The following is a 16,232-nucleotide window of genomic DNA, read 5'->3' as shown; positions in this document are numbered from 1 at the left end:
GCCCCCTGTGCACTCCTTAGCGTTATTTTTTTTAAGGCATCTTCTTGCTCCCTGAATTGTAACATTCGGCCTAGAATGAGTCAGCGTGTTCAGGGCCCACAGAGAAGAGGGAGGTGACGGCACACATTGTTTGGTGGCCGTCTGAGCTCGTTCTGATTTGTTACAGAAAGAAAAAAACCTGATGCTGGAGGAGAAGATCACCACCCTCCAGCAGGAGAATGAGGACCTCCACGTCCGAGGCCGCAACCAGGCGGTTGTGTCCAGGTAGCTGTTCCCTGGGCTCCGTTCCTCCACCCTTGTTGCCAAAACCTCCAGTTGAGAGTCTCAGAGAAGCCCAGGGATCGGGTTGACAGGTGGGCCCGGGCCTATCCGGGGAATGTGGCTCCTCCCTCCTTGGGAGTCAGTATCCCTAGGGACCAACCCTGCCTGGAAACCTAAATCAAAGGTCCTGATTAGCATCCGTTTGTTTGTCCCCATCCTGGCTGAGGGGGTATCGTGGGAAAGCCCAGTCTGAGAGCAGCTCAGGAGGCCCAAAGAATGAATGAACGTCCGTGAATGAGTCAGACCTAAGGGCTTAGTAAATTAGAGCTGATATCATGTCAGACATAATCTGATGGATACATATCATCTATCCTCCTTATTACTCTAAGAGCTGGGTCCCGTTATTCTCATTCCCATTTTACAAATGAGGGGACTGACATGTGAAAAGAGTAAATAGCTTGTCCAAGGAAACACAGCTCAGTGATGGGGCAGATTTGAACCCAGAGCTATCTGCCCGTGAGGGCCACGCTCCTTGGTCAACAGATCAAGTCACCTCTTGCGTGCAAGGGGGCCTGATGGGGCGGTGGGGACGCTGGGGCAAGCAGGTGGCCCATCTCTGGATGATGTCCTAGGGGAACGGGTTGGTCTCTGCAGCCACCGGAGACCCTGAGGGGCAACCCTGGCCTCTGTCTGCACCACAGGCAGCTCTCGGAGGACCTGCTGCTCGCCCACGAGGCGCTGGAGAAGGAGTCGCAGCTGAGGCGACAGCTGCAGCAGGAGAAGGAGGAGCTGCTGTACCGGGTCCTTGGGGCCGACGCCTCCCCCGCCTTCCCCCTGCCCTCCGTCACGCCCACGGAGGTCTCCTTCCTGGCCACTTAGGCTCAGGGCCTGGGCCACCATGCCACCTGTGTCACCGCTCCCTCTCCGGGACCTTCAGAGGGGACGGCCGGAGCCTCTCGTTCTGTCCCCAGGAGGGACGAGGGCAGGAGAGATGGGAGCAGGGTGTGTGCCCAGGGAGCCGCAGGGCTTGGGCCACGCAGAATCACCCACGGGGCGTCAGAGGCCCCAGGAAGCCTTCTCTCAAGTTGGCCCAGGGAACAAGCAAGAGGAGCCCTTCCGCCCCTCCCCCTCTCTCTGTTCAAATCGGGGAGCTTTGAGGCTTTTCCCAGGGGGGATCCTGGGCCGCTTTGAGCATCGGACAAAGAGGACACAACCTCCTGGTCTTAACCTGTCAGCTTTGCTGCCAGCCCATCAACCTGCCCCTAGATGTCCCCACTTCTGCCCTGGCCTTCTCTCAGCCTCAGTTTACCGCTCCTCTAAAACGGATGGGGGAACTGGACAAATGACTCCTAAGTCACGGCAGTGTCCCGTTCTAGGATTGTCTGGAGGTCAGGCTAGGGGCTTCGGGACAGGGGAGGAAGTGGGCCAAACCTTACGATTCACCTGGGGAAGGTGAGCATCTGGGAGGGGGCAATGGAGGCCCCTGGGGCTGGCAGTGCCAGGGGCCACCCAGCCAAGGCAGGGTCTGGGCAGGGCATCGGACATGCCACTGCTCCTGCTCCCAGAGTCTGGTCAAGCCAGGGCTGATGGCCAGAGCCCCTCCTTGACCAGGCAAAGCTCACTCCTCGGCCCTCCAGGTCCTCCGTCTCAGGGCCACGTGGGCACGGGGCCCGTCTGGTGCATCTGAATCACTCCACAGCCAACGCTGGAACCTCCTCTCTGTCCAGATGAGGAAACCTAGGTGGGGAGTGGGGCTCACGGAGCCAGGACAGGGGCCTCATCTGTCATTCAGGTCTCATCTTGTGCTTTTTCTTGCTCCCCAGGCTCTGGGAAGATCAAGTCTGTGACAGTCTTTCTCCTCCTTCCTCTCTCTGGCCCCCACCCACTCCGGTCTCTCTTTCACTCCTGCTCGCACCTTAACTCCTTCTACCACCCCTGACCCCAGGCCCCTAGCACCTGGCCTTCCGCTTCCCCTCCAGTGCAAAGGGGTGGCTGGAGCAACTCACCCGGGCAGGCCAGTCCGGTGGCCCTGGTATCTGTGGATTTAAGATTCTTCTCAGGAAGCTTCCAGTCAGCAGGAGGCTATAATAACAACCTTTCTTGCATAAAGCATTTTAATGAAATGCTTTCTGATACACCTCCCCCTCCAATCTGCATAAAATACTGAAGCAGGTTCTTACCTCTCTTCAACATCAAAGCAGACTGAGATCACAGGAGCCCAAGGGCCTTGCCTGAGGCCCCCAGCGTCAGCCCCCCCGGCCCTGGGCCCGCTCGTAGGAAAAGTTAGTCCAGTAGAACTAAGGTTTCCCTCCATCGTCCCAGACTGCCTTCTTCGTTCATTTCTAGTTCTGGGGGTTCCGCAGGGCTAGGGGAGTCCGGCGGTGGGCAGACGGGTTATCCAGGAGCCTCGGGGCAGCTCTGGAGTTGAGCTATACACGGACTATTTCACGTAACTTTCCCCAAAGCCTGTCTGGGATACACTAGTTCATTGGACACAACCAAGAAAAGAATTAGTGGCCAAGCAATTTGAGCAACTCCAGGTTCAATCCGATGAAGCAGATCTGCCAGCTGCAGGACTTCTCAGAACCTTTAATGGGCTAACATACATTTCAGAGTCCCCGGGAAGAAGCAAAGTGCTCAGCGTTTCCTAACCTCCTCTGACTGCGGTTCCGAGCGCTGCCGGCTGCAGAATGCCCTTTGGAAAGCCTGTTTCCATGCGAGGGGCTGGGCTGGAAAGGGGGCAGGCTGTGGGGAGCGGGGGTTTCCCTGTGGTGCCTGGAGGAGACACACTGTGGTTTTAGCCTCACCCTGGGGCAGACAAGCTATGGAAGCCAAATAGAAACACAATAGTATTCTCTTGGCCTCTGTGTTTTCCTGGGAGAGGGAAGAGGTGGGTCCTGCTGGTGACCTCTGCCAGGGGCAGGCATCTGTGAGGAATAATCCTGGGGCCTGGGTGGCCCAGCAGGGTCTAGCCTTCCTCCGGGGGTGCTGGGCCCCCCCCCTGGCCCTGGCTTTGCCCAGCCCTGCACCTGGGGTTGGAATGGAGGCTGGCTTTCAGGACAGGGCAGGGCAGGGCGTGAGGCAGTGAGCGTGAAGTGAGGGGTGAAAGTAGAGATGGGAGAGCGTAAGGGGTGAAGGCTAAGGTTCTTTCTCCCCAGTGGGGGCACCTCCTTGGCATCAAAAACACCAAAGTTCACACAGTTACCTACCCCTGCTTCTGCCCACCGAGCCAGACGCAGATGCCTGCAGTCAGGGCGGGAGCTGGGAAGGGGCGGGGGAGACTCGAGGCCTCCGGGTCACACGGACGCGGGTGGTGGCCGTCCCAGTGCCCTGAAGGTTGGTGGCCCGGCAGGTGTAGACGCCAGCGTCCCCAGCCCGGGCCTCTTCCACGTACAGGGTGCTCCCTGCCTCCTGCTGAGCCTGGCCCTCCCTGCGGACCACGTCGGCCCACTCGCTGACGTAGGGGGGTCGGCCCATCTGCAGGAAAAAGATAACCACCTGCCAGCTTCTCCCAGTGCCATCTCTCCCTCCGGCCCCGGCAGGTAAGAGGTACCACGTGTCCTTCCGGGGGAGGGGCAGTGACGTGCCCAGGATCACAGCTCAGTGTCAGAGCCCCTGACAGGCCAGGTTCTTTGTGGGAAATGCAAAGCTCCCCAAGTCCCTGGAGAGCCGCTGGGGTCTCCTCCCCACTCACGGACATGCACCTCCCCGGTGGGTGGGCAGCACTCTGGTTCTGCGGGGATGTCAGTGGGCACTCCCTCCCCAAAGCGGGGGAGTGGGGGGCTCATTATCAAAGTTGTCTGGGAAACACTGAGTCAAGCCACGTTAAACTGGGGAGACGCAGACTACGGCGCCTGTCACGTGTGCAGGTGGGTTTTGAATCTCCAAAGTGGGCGGTGGTTACAAGAGGCAGTGTTTTCCTAGGAACACTCTTTTGCGAGGAGAAATGTTTGGGGAGATGCCGGCAGAGGGAAACCGTGGTCTCCCAACCATCTGCATGTCCTTTTCCTCTTACTGGGTCTCAGCTTCCACTTTTGACAAGTGGGAGAATGACACCGCCCTCCCCCCCAACCTCTTCCCCCCCCCCTCCACACACACACACTATATCTATGTCCTAAAACCTCTAGGGACAGGGCTCACCTTCAGTACTTTTTTTTTTCTGGGTCCCGCCCTCCCTCCAAGTCAGATTCCAGCTCTTCCAGGAAGCCCTTTTAAATGTTCCTAAAGTGACATCTCCATCATGGCAGAGTGACAAGACTCCTTTGTTTCTCCCCTTGAATTTACAAGTGGGATATGTGCAACTCAGAGGATCCCTAGCTCAACACACAAACACGCCTGAAAGACCCACGCATTGGGGCATCTGAAGGTGGGCGCATTGGAATGAGTAGGGGAGGTAGGACAGGGACGGTGGCAACAGATGCAGTTTGGTGCCCGCTGCAACTCCAGCAAGCAAGGTACCAGTGGAAAAGTGGAGCTGCGGCCCTCACAGTAGGGCCTGGAGTGTAAAAGGGGCAGATGTGAGATCATGAACTTGCCTCCCTGCCTTATCCATCTCAGCAGAGCCCAGTGGAGGCAGTGAGATGCCTCCAAAAACACAGCAGGGTCAGTGGTCACTAGTGGGGGGAAAATAAAGTAGCTCTGAGAGCTCATAAAACCCGTTCACCACCACCCACCACATCCCCCCACCACAATGATCATGTCATGTAACGGAGATGAGCTGGTCACAGAGGAGAATCCCGGTGGGTTTGCAGCATTTTCCTCAACCTAAATGATGCTACTCCACCACTAGCCCAGAGGTGCTAATGGTGCAGGTAAGAGAACACAAAAACTTGTGCTGTACCACCATCTACTGGGAAACAAAAGCAAGTACCCTACCTATTAACATGCTGAATTGAGAGCAGAACAGTATCTAAACCAAAGTTCACTGCCTCAAATGTGCAGACAGAGAAGCAATCCATCAAATACCATGAACAACCAAGGTAACATGCACAGGAAGAAAATGAAAAGTCTCCAAATTCAAAGTCATGGAAGACTGTGACTTAAATGACAGAGAATTCAAGATGGTAGTTATGAGGAAACTGAATGGTATACAAGAAAACCCAGAAAGGCAGTTGTATGAGCTCAGGAATAAAAAGGAGTACTTTACCAAACAGATTAAAACTACAAAAAAGAACCAAACAGAAATTCTGGGGTTGAATAACTCAATAAATGAGATGGGGAATGTATTAGAGAGCATTGGAAATAGAGCAGATCAGATGGAAGAGAGAATTAGTGAGCTTGAAGATAGAAATCTAGGAATAACCCAGGAGGAAGAAGAGAGAGAACTGAGAGGGTTTTTGGTGTGTTTTTTTTTTTTAAATGAAAGCACCCTACAAGAACTGACTACATTAGGAAGAGCAACCTAAGGATAATACGTGTAATAGAAGAAAGAGAAGCCTGTTCAATAAAATAATTGATGAGAACTTCCCAACCTATGGAAAGAACTAGAATTTAAAATTGAGGGAGCTAATTGAACATATAATTATACCCACACAAAAAGATCTTCTCTAAGACGCATTGTATTTAAATTGTCAAAAATCAGTGACAAAAGAATTCTCAAGGCAGCCAGGGAATCTATAACAATAAAAGCGTAATATGGACGACCTTCTGGACAAAGTCGGGGCTGCGAGGGAAGGCTGGGTCCCTGGTGCCAGAGGGAAACCAGTGCCAGCAGCCAGAGGAAGGAAGGCCTACTCTTGCATGAATTTCATGCATCGGGCCTCTAGTAAGACTGTAACCTACAATGGAAACCCCATTAGATTATCATCCAATTTTGTCAAGAGAAGCATTACAAGACAGGAGGGAATGGAAGGAAATATTGAAAATATTGAAAGATGGGAACCATCAACCAAGGATTTTATCCTTTAGATATGAAGGAGAAATTAAAGCTTTCCCAGGCAAAGAAATGTTGAAAGAAGCCCCTCTATCAGAAATAAAAATACAAAAGTATACAAAACAGACAGACGCAAGACACTGCTCAACTCCCATTTTGAAGTGATTTGGGCCGGTTGGGCCTCAGCTTGAATGTCACCTCAGAGAAGACATCCTGACCGCTCTATCTTAAATCCACCTGGTCACCTTCCTGTAGATGTAGCACCTTGAGTTCTCCAGATGATGATGTTTATTCACTGCCCCTTCCTGTTTAAAGTGTGAGCTCACAGAGAGCAGAAGCCCTCTCTTATTGACTCATCATCATAGTTGCAGTACCTAGTACAGTGTCTGGCTTGTGGTGGGTGCTCAATAATTATTGTTGGATAAATTAACAAAGGGGCACATTATACATTTTTGTACATTAACCCGAGAAGTAGCTCCATTTGACAGATGAGGAAACTGAGGCCCAGAAAAGAGAAGTGACTTGCCCAAGGTCACTCAAACAAGTGTCAGAGTTGGGACTAGAATCCCTGATCATCAGATTCCTAGTCAAGCAGGGGTTCCACTCTGCTGTGATTGCTCCTGGCCCTTGTCCTAATCCTTCACTCCCACACTCCTGCCCCAACACACCACCACCACCACATACACACATATTTTCATCCTCTGCTTACCTTCTGCCCCGGATATTCCCATCGGAAGTCCACAGCAATCTCTGGCTCACTCAGAACCGTGCAGGTCACACTGAAGTTCTCTCCCAGTAGGACCGATGTTGTTGAAGCTTGGATGGTGGGTTTGGGGGGCAATGATGGGTCTGCCATGGAGAAGATTGGAGAAATGGGGACAAACATGTTGAATTGATTGTTATAATGATTGAATGGATGGTTAAAATGGTTAAATTGATAGAGGATGAATGGTTGAGGTGGTTGAGTTCATAGAGGATGTGTGAATGATTGTAATGAATTAATAGAGGATGGGTAGATGATGGAACAGTTAATCTGATGGAAGATGGGTGAATGGAACGGTTGAATGAAGGGAGGATGGATGAATAATGTGACTTGATTAAGAATAAGTGGGGTTGCCCTAACTGGTTTGGCTCAATGGATAGAGCGTTGGCCTGGGGACTGAAGGGTCCCAGGTTCAATTCCTGCCAAGGGCACATGCCTGGGTTGTGGGCTAGATCCCCAGTAGGGGGCGTGCAGGAGGCAGCCAATCAATGATTCTCTTATCATTGATGTTTCTATCTCTCTCTCCCTCTCCCTTCCTCTCTAAAGCCAATAAAATATATATTTTTTTAAAAAGAATACGTGGGTGGACAGAAAGGCTGAACTGATACAGGCTAGCTCAATAGCTAATTGCCTGGTTATTTCTGGACAAGATGGTTGAATACACGGAGTGTTGTGAAAACGTGGTTGGTGGTTTAGAGCTAATCCACAGATTCCAAACCTGAGGTTCCCAAAGGAGGGATCCCTCCCATATCCTCCCATGCCCTGCCCTGCCCTGCCCTGCCCACCCAGAGACCTAGGCTCACGCACAGTTGATGTAGATCAGCATGTACTTGGTAGAGATTTGTCTCATGCCTCCTAGGCTGGCCAAGCAGAAAAGGGAGCCAGCCAAGGAAGCTCGGGGCCGGTGGATGGTGAAGCCCTTCTTCACATCAAAGGAGATGTCCGTCCCGTCCACTGGGACCTCCTCTGGGGGGAACTCTCGATGCAGCGTCACCTGGGCCAGGGGGTTGGTCACCTGGCAGGGAAGCAGGACTGGTTGATGACTGCGTAACTGTACCACCTCATAATAATTCTCTGTAGGGACAAAGAGTTCTTCTGGGTCTGGGAAGGAAGGAGGGAGAGAGAAGAATGAGCTTAGGACAGATGTATTGTTTCCTGATGCTCTACCATCACTCATGAGCATAAGTCCCTTGAGAGGATTTGAAATCCCACTTTCCCTGCCCTTCTCTATTCTCCATGTTCTTTCCTCACTGGTAAGGAGTTCTGGACTGGGAGCTGAAGACCAGCCTGCTAGTTCAAGCCTTTGTCATTAGCTGGCCGTGCATCTTAAACAAATCCCTCTCTGGTCTTTAGTGTCTTCATTTGTACAACGTGGGGCTCAGATGGCTTGGTCTCTAAAGGTCCTTCTATGTGAAAAGTATTATAGGAAGTACTGAACTTGAAGTTGAGGTTTCTGGTTGGATTCCCAATCCTGCCACCCTCTCACCGTGGGATCTTAAGCAAATCACTTTCTCCTTCTGAGCCTTGGTTCTTCTTACATGTCAAGTAGGAGCGATTATGGTAAGGTGACCAGATCGTCCCGCTTTTGGCGGGACAGTCCCGATTTTTAACAACTTGTCCCGCCAAAAGCGGGACGATCTGGTCACCTTAGATTATGGCCTACTTTGCAGAGCTGATAAGAAGCAAATGGGATACTGGATATGAGGCACCAGGCCTGTGAGAGGCACATATTCATTAAACTCTTTCAAGGTACCTTTAGCAACATAGTCTCAGGCCACATTCTTGGGTGCACAATGGTGCAGTGAGTAGGAGTTGCCTGGGGACCAGCTTTCTAGAGCAGTGCCGTCCAATAGAACTTTCTGTCAGGATGGAAATGTTCTGCCTCCGTGCTGTCACATGTCGCCTCTAGCCACAGGCATTTCAAATGTAGCTCGTGCAACTGAGGAACTGAACTTTAAACTTTATTTCATGTTCATTAATTTAGATTTAAATAGCCACATCGATTTAGTGGCATCTGTATTGGATGAAACCGCTCTAGGGTGAGACAAAGGCAATGGTTAACTTTGGCTGAACATCAGAATCACCTGAAGTGATTTTAAAATAACCAAGTCCTGGGCACCACCCCCAGGCCAAGTAAATCAGAACCTTGCTGGGGGCGGGGGAGAGAATCAGTCGGTTTAAAGTTCCACAGGGGACCCTAGTGGGCAACCAGACTTGGGAAGCACTGACTGCTGGCTCCCAAGTCTTCCCAATGTTGGCATTCCAGGGTTCCAGACTTCACCCGGCCTGAATTGGCATGGCGCCCAGAAACCTGTGTTTTTTTAAGATGTTTCCAGGTGACACCGAGTCAGGGTCAAGGACCTCTAGGTTGGGTAATCATTACTGTTATGGTTGGATTTGAGTAAGGGAAACTCAGCTGATTCTAGGGGCGTCGTCTGTTTCCTTGGTGGGACAAAGTAGGGCTCCTCAGCTCTCCATGGAATTAGCCATGGAACCCCAGAATGTCACAGGTAGGATCTTGGAGACCACTCGCGCAATTCCCTCATTGTACAGGTGGGACGAAGGGGAAAGACTTAAGACAGTTATGTTTGGAGGGTTTTCTCGGACGGCGGTTCTTGGAGACCCGGCCCCAGGGCACCTGTGAAGAAGATGAAGGTCCTCCCCTGGCGGTCCTCGCCCTCCGTGCAGGCGGCATCCCGGCAGTCTCGGGCCCAGCAGCTGTATTCCCCCGTGTCCGCGCCCGTGGAGTTCACCAGCTGCAACCGGCTATGCTGGCTGAAGTGCTTGATTCTGAAAGGCCGTCGGTGGGGGCAGGAGAGGGGCGGGGGAGGGGTGGCTTGGCACACTTAGTGGCAGCATTTGGTTGGTCGACAGTCCCCCTCCCCAACTGTCATCACTCGACCACCCAGCTCCCCTTCCCCAATGGAGCTGGCAGGGTTTGTACTGGCCCCACCCACAGTTTCTGATTGGCTCGCCTATCCCACACGCAACTTCCAATTGGGACATCTGTTCCCCACGGACCAGGCCCACACCGGGTATCCCCCAAACACCTTTGCGCTCCTTGGCTCTCCTGTGGCCCTTGGCTCAGGGCAGCAATTGCCCTCTAGCCGCCTCCACCTGCTAAAAGAGGCCGAGTCCCCGGAGATCTCATTTTAAGAACCTAAACTGAGAAACAGTAGGCAACCCTTCTGAACCTAGTTCTGTATCCCAGCCTCTGCCCGGTTTTCTTCTGGACTTGAGTGGGGAGTGCTGGCCGGGCCAACTTGGTCCTTCTTTCTGGCTTCCCGAGGCGCGCCCCTGACAGAAGGGTGGCCGCCAGCTGGACTGTCGGCCTCTTTTGCTGTGCCTCGGCCACCTTTCTCCCTACGGGCACCATTTGCTGCCCCCAGAACTGACTTCCCAGAATTGTGGGAAGCCAAGTGTCCATTCTGTGAAGCCTCTCCCTGCATCTGATGGGTCTTGCGAGCCCATCCTACTGTTTCTTTTAGGTGCCTGCAGTTGTACATAATGGGATGCCCAGGGTGGGTCCTGGGCCATCTCAATCCCTATGAAAACGGTTTAAGTGCTTGTAAACCGCTACCCAGCATCCTCTGAGCCACCCTGCACCCGTTCAGGCTGTGGCAGGAGTTCCTCCTCCCCATACCTGAGGCGGCCCTCACCCTCCTCTTCCAGGTACACAGGCACCCTCCAGTGGACCACCTTTCCCCGGCAGCGCAGCTCCAGGGGCTCCCCAGCCCGCAGGCTCAGAGAGTCCCCCACCTTCTGGAAGCGGCCCCTCCCTAACACCTGGGTCAGGATGGAGGGGGCGGGGGCGCTGGGAGCTGCAGCCTCCACAGGAGTCTTCTTCTGCAGGGGCTGCTGTCTCCGCTCTGACTTGGGTTTTCTCCTGCCGGAGGCTCCTGAGGGCTTCACGCCCCCAGGCCTGGCTGCTTTGCTGTCCTTCTTTTTCTGAGCCTGTGGAGCTCTGCCACGCTCCTGGATTTCAGCTGCAGGAAGACAGGGTAGTCTGGGGTCACCAGCCTTCACCATTCGCCTCCACTTCTGTCCTTTCCTCACCCCAGTAGTTGACTGATCTCAGAGTTCTGTGAGGACCTTGTACACTTATTACTATTGCACAAGTCATTGTCCCTCTTTAGGGAAAAAAACATAAAATACAGACAAACCAAGAAAAATATTAAAATTGCCCCCAAAAATTACCATCCAGAGATAAGCACCATGAATGTTTGAAGCACATTTCCTCAAGGCTATTTTAATGCAAGTATTTTAAATAACTATTTTGTTAAAAATAAAATGAAATAATATAATACATATCTTTAATCTGAATTTTCACTTAGTGATATGTTTTGATTACTATTCCATGGCAAACACATATACACCAACATTTTTAAAAAATTTTTATTGATTTTGAGAGTGAGAGAGAAACATCCATGTGAGAGCAACATCTATCAGTTGCCTCCTGCACACCCACTACCAGAGATCCAGCCTGAAACCTGGGCATGTGCCTGACTGGGAATTGAACAAGCAACCTTCAGTGCATGGGATGGTGCCCAAACCACTGAGCACACCATCCAGGGCTGTACACCAACATTTTTAATGACTTGTTTGTGATTTCATGGTAGGGATTTCATGATTTATTTTTTTCATTGTTGGGTATTTGTTTTTTTACATTCTTATCCAAAATAAACAATTTTTAAAAAATATATTTTATTGATTTTTTACAGAGAGGAAGAGAGAGAGATAGAGAGTTAGAAACATCGATGACAGAGAAACATCGATCAGCTGCCTCTTGCACACCTCCTACTGGGGATGTGCCCGCAACTAAGGTACATGCCCTTGACCGGAATCGAACCTGGGACCCTTGAGTCCGCAGGCCGACGCTCTATGCACTAAGCCAAACCGGTCAGGGCCAAAATAAACAATTTTGCAATAATCATCTTATACATACAGCTTTACTCAGATTGTTTATTGAGAATGAATTTTTTAGAAGTGACACTGCTGGTGGGCTATGCAAGGGAACATAACACATTTTCTTTTCCAACTTGCCACCAATATTTGAACGCCTTCTTAAGCATGCTCCAAAAGAGGTCGCTTAATATGCACTTACTAGTAGATATGTCTAGTGATGGGGAGCTCAGTATTTAATAATACCAATAGCTACTGTTGACAGAGTCTACAGCGTTTCTGAAACAGTACTAGCCCCTTTATATACATTTTCTTATTTCATCCTCTTAATGCTGCAAAGTACATATTATTCTCTGCGACACACTGGTGTCCTACAGCTTAAATCAATTCGGACACTATCTACGCAGCGAGGACCCCGCAGGTTAAGGGCTCAATCCCACAAGCCTGCCCCTCCCCTCCCACTTCAGAGCTCAGTCTCAAGTCCCACGTTGTCACCTGTGCTTCTAACTGACAGGCTATAAATAGGGAATCCCACACTCCTCTCCTGGGGTCCGATTTGCTAGAATGACTCACAGGACTCAGGCAAACACGTTTTCCAGTTGATTATAAAGAGAAATGATAAAGGATACATGTAACCACCCAGATGGGAGAGACACACAGGGCCAGGTATGTGGAAGGAGCGCAGGGCTTCCGTGGTCTCGTCAGGTGCACACGCTCCAGCCCCTCCACCTGCTCAGCAGCCCAGAAGTTCTCCCACCCATCCTCTGGAGGCTTCCCCACACAGGCGCCATCCATCATTAACTCAATCTCTACCCGTCTCCGCTTCCCACAGGGTGGGGGTGGGGCTGAAATTCCAAGCTTCTTTGGTCTTTCTGTCTGGTGGCCTGTCCCATCCTGAAGCTATCCAGCAGCCCTCCAAGAGTCACCTCCTTAGGACAAAAGACCCTCCTATCACACAGGAAATTCCAGGAGAATCAGGAACTCTGAGTCAGGAATCGAGGCAGGTCAAAGACCAAGTATTAGAACAAAAGACGCTCCTATGCTCTTATCACTGAGAAAACTGTAAGGGTTTGTAGGAGCTCTGTGCCGGCACTGGGGGCAAAGACCAAAATCCAATTTTTCTATTATTACACAACAAGGTAAAAGGTCTCCCTGGTGTCCCTAATGGGGACATCTACCCTGGGGGCCCTGCCCCACCTTAGAAGGAAAGGGTGTTTCAATAATTTTAAGAAGTTCTGGTAGTTCAGGGGAGCTTTATTCTGAGTCCCTTACCTGGGAAGAGCACTTAACAGTTCACAGAGAATTCCTCCCCCACCCTCCACATACATACACACACACACACATACACACACACACACACACACACACACACACACACACACACATTCTGGTTTAATCTTAGCCATAGGCCCCAAAGGCTGCCCAGGGAGCATTTCTTACTCCTTTTTACAGGCTGAGAAACGAAGCCTCAGAGAGAACAGCTGGGCTCAACATATGAACGAGGTGACCTAGAACACTGAAGTCTGGCATCCAAACACAAAGATTCTCGGGGGTACGTATCTAGGCCACTCCAGAGAAGGGATGGTGAGCCTGGACCGGCTGATGGAACACGGACTTCAGAGCCAGTGGTCTGGGCTCTCCATCTTTGTTCTGCTACAAATTAGCTGTGTGACCTTGGCCAAGTCACTTGATTTCCTTGAGCCACACTTTCTTCATTTAGAAAATGAGAACAAGAACGCCTGCCTTGCAGGACTAGGGTGCACCTCGTTTTATGGCACTTCACTCTATTGTGCTTCCCAGATGTTGTGTTGTTGTTTTTTTTACAACCTGAAGGCAAAACCCTCACCAGCAAGAAGATTACCACTCACTGTATTGCTATACTCGCTTCATTTATGGTGGTCTGAATGGAATGTGCAATAACTCCAAGGTATGTCTGTATCACATATATTAAACCAGAATATATCTGGCCGAGGGCTGGGTTTGGGTGGCTCCCAGAGCTGGGGCTGTCCTGGCAGACCCGACAGGGCCCACCACAAGCCCTAATGGCAGGGGGCTGCAAACACATTCCAGGACTGAGGGCTATGAGACCACATTGGGAGGGGCCCTCGAGGAGCCGTCACACGATGTCTACAGCTTTGGGCTTGCCAAGGCAACAGGTCACTTGGGCAAACTGCAGGAAGATGGCAAGTTTTATTTCAGCATCTGATGATGATGATAATGGTCATTAACTAAAAATTGTTGGGCCCCTAGGCACTGTGCCGAGTGCTCTCTGTGCATTATCTTATCTAACACTCACAAAGCCTGCAGATGAGGAAACGAGGGTCCCATGGTTTGCCCAGGGATTCTATCTGATGCTACCACGTGTCTAGGTCTCCGTTTTTGCATTTATAAAACAAAGAGGTTCGGCTAAACCAGAGCTTTTCAAGTTTAAAAGCAAACCAATCAATAGGTAAAGTCTAGATAGCAGAACCCTCTCTTGAAATATTGAAGGGCCAATGATAGCCCTAGCTGGTTTGGCTCAGTGCATAGAGCATCGGCCTGTGGATTCGATTCCAGTCAAGGGCACATGCCTGGGTTGTGGGCTCGATCCCCAGTAGGGAGCGTGTAGGAGGCAGCCGATCAATGATTCTCTCTCATCACTGATGTTTCTATCTCTCTCTCTCCCTGCCCTTTCCTCTCTAAAATCAAAGAAAGGCCAATGATAAAGCAGAATAATAGGGTTGTTCTGGTAGAAGGGGGTAGAGTTTGGAAACCCACCCATCCAGCTTTTCAACCACTATTCCCCCCCTCTCTCTCCCACCCCAAGGCAGGCAATAGACAACAGAATTACTTCCATAGAGCATAGCTTTATAAAAACTTGTCTAGATGACTCTCAAGGAGCCTTCTCAGTGCCCTTGTTCTAAATGTCTGAGATCACATCACCTCTAGAATCTGTCCCCACCCCCAACTCCTCCTCCTTCAAATAACCCTCCAATGTCGACCATCAACCCTTTGCTAAACCGCTCCTTTGTTACCAGGAAGATGCCCACTCCTTCCCTCCCATCTGAAGCTCCCTAAGTAACATCTGATAGCACCACGTGGGGATATTGCCAGTGGCCAGGCAGCATCTGGAAGAGGAAGTCTGGGATGACAGCATCTCTTCAAATCCTGTGCCAAACCCAGCTCTTCTCTTGCAGAGATTATTCCAGTCCCAACTCTTCCGGGGACGGCTGGAAGTGGAGAGATGGCGGAAGAGTCTCCCTGGGGCCTCCGCCTCCCCTAAGGATCTGTCTTCTATTAGGTTCTGGGCTAGAATCTTTCAGGCTGTGCCCCTGATGGAGCCCTCCAACTGCTGCTCTTTGTGAGCAAAATATAGACTCCTAGAGTCAAAGAACCTAGAAATAATCACTCTGACTTTTAGAATTATATAATCTTGGATTGGCCCGCTTTAATCAGGGGTCTTTATAACATTGCTACCACTTGTTGAGTATTTACATGCGAGGCTCCAGGCCAAACGTTTATATACATTATGTCATTTAGTCCTCAAAACCACTCTACAATTTTAAGATTACTGTTATCGCTACTTTACTCCTGAATAAACTGAGTCTTAGAGACTGTTTTATGAAATCTTGCCAGTGAGCGAGCGGAGGAGCCAGGATTTGTACCTTTCAAATTTCAGAGCTCGGCACACTAGAACCACCCAGGAATCTAAGTCAGTATTAGACTTAAACGAATAGCCCCTGGCTTTCAGATCAGAGAGGCCTGTTGGCTCTGGAAGGTCCCACAGCCCATCCTTGTCATTGCTCAGATGAAGAAGCTGAGCTCCCAGAGGTGGCAGGACCCAGCCAAGGTAGCACAGACAGTGAGTGGAGGAGCTGAGCCTAGATCTCAGCCTCCTGACACCAGGGTTCCAGCCTCACTCCCCTGCCCCATGCTGTGACCGGGCACTCCCTGGACGGAAGAGGCAGGCGGGGTCTCTGGACACCCTGGGGGAGTCCAAGTTATTTGCCAAGAAGGAAGGAGAGGTCCATACCTGAAAGGACACAGATGACCAGGCAACAGGACAGGAAGCAGAGGGTTCTGAGGTCCATGGTGAGCGACCTGGAGCTGATGTGGCCGTAGGAGCTGCAGGGAACAGACTGTTGGGGCTGGCAAGGTGTGAGCAGGGGAAGTAGTAGCAAGGGACCCCTGGGGAAGGGACCTGATTTCAAAGGCAAATCAAGGTCTCGAGTCCCGGCTTCTCTAGGACTCCAAACAAAATTCCTTCCTCTGGGCTCCCCCTCGCCAAGGTGAATGGAGCTATTCAGAGCCCTGCTCAGGAAAAAACAGTCCTGCCGCCAGGAGATGAGGGTCCCCAAGGCCAGACAGGCGGAGCTGGGAGGCAGCTGGAGGGGCCATGAAGGTCACGGGAGGGCCATGGAGGAAGAGGACAGGAAGATTTGAGGACAAAATAGG

At 51.2% G+C, this 16,232-nt stretch overlaps 2 protein-coding genes across 2 annotated transcripts in view; one reads left to right on the top strand and one right to left on the bottom strand.

Moving 5' to 3' along the window:
• CCDC69 (coiled-coil domain containing 69) overlaps positions 1 to 3,088 on the top strand; it is a 32,874-nt gene extending 29,786 nt beyond the window's left edge. The window contains exons 8-9 of the mRNA XM_079770312.1: positions 167 to 264; positions 963 to 3,088. Coding sequence (XP_079626438.1) covers positions 167 to 264; positions 963 to 1,140 — 276 coding nt within the window. The 3' untranslated portion in view covers positions 1,141 to 3,088. The remainder of the gene's footprint in view (positions 1 to 166; positions 265 to 962) is intronic.
• A 422-nt stretch (positions 3,089 to 3,510) lies between these two features.
• On the bottom strand, positions 3,511 to 15,868 carry LOC307099093 (platelet-derived growth factor receptor-like protein; the record flags this gene model as incomplete). Its single annotated transcript, XM_079770286.1, has 6 exons — positions 3,511 to 3,738; positions 6,843 to 6,982; positions 7,704 to 7,997; positions 9,535 to 9,686; positions 10,540 to 10,882; positions 15,811 to 15,868. 6 exons carry the CDS (start codon positions 15,866 to 15,868, stop codon positions 3,511 to 3,513), a joined length of 1,215 nt encoding a protein of 404 aa, XP_079626412.1.
• Positions 15,869 to 16,232: the final 364 nt, after the last annotated feature.

The sequence above is a fragment of the Cnephaeus nilssonii genome (assembly GCF_951640355.1).
Source record: "Cnephaeus nilssonii genome assembly, chromosome: 5".
Lineage (NCBI taxonomy): Eukaryota > Metazoa > Chordata > Mammalia > Chiroptera > Vespertilionidae > Cnephaeus > Cnephaeus nilssonii.
The sequence above is the reverse complement of the archived record's forward strand: the minus strand, read 5'-3'. Positions and strand labels throughout refer to the sequence as shown.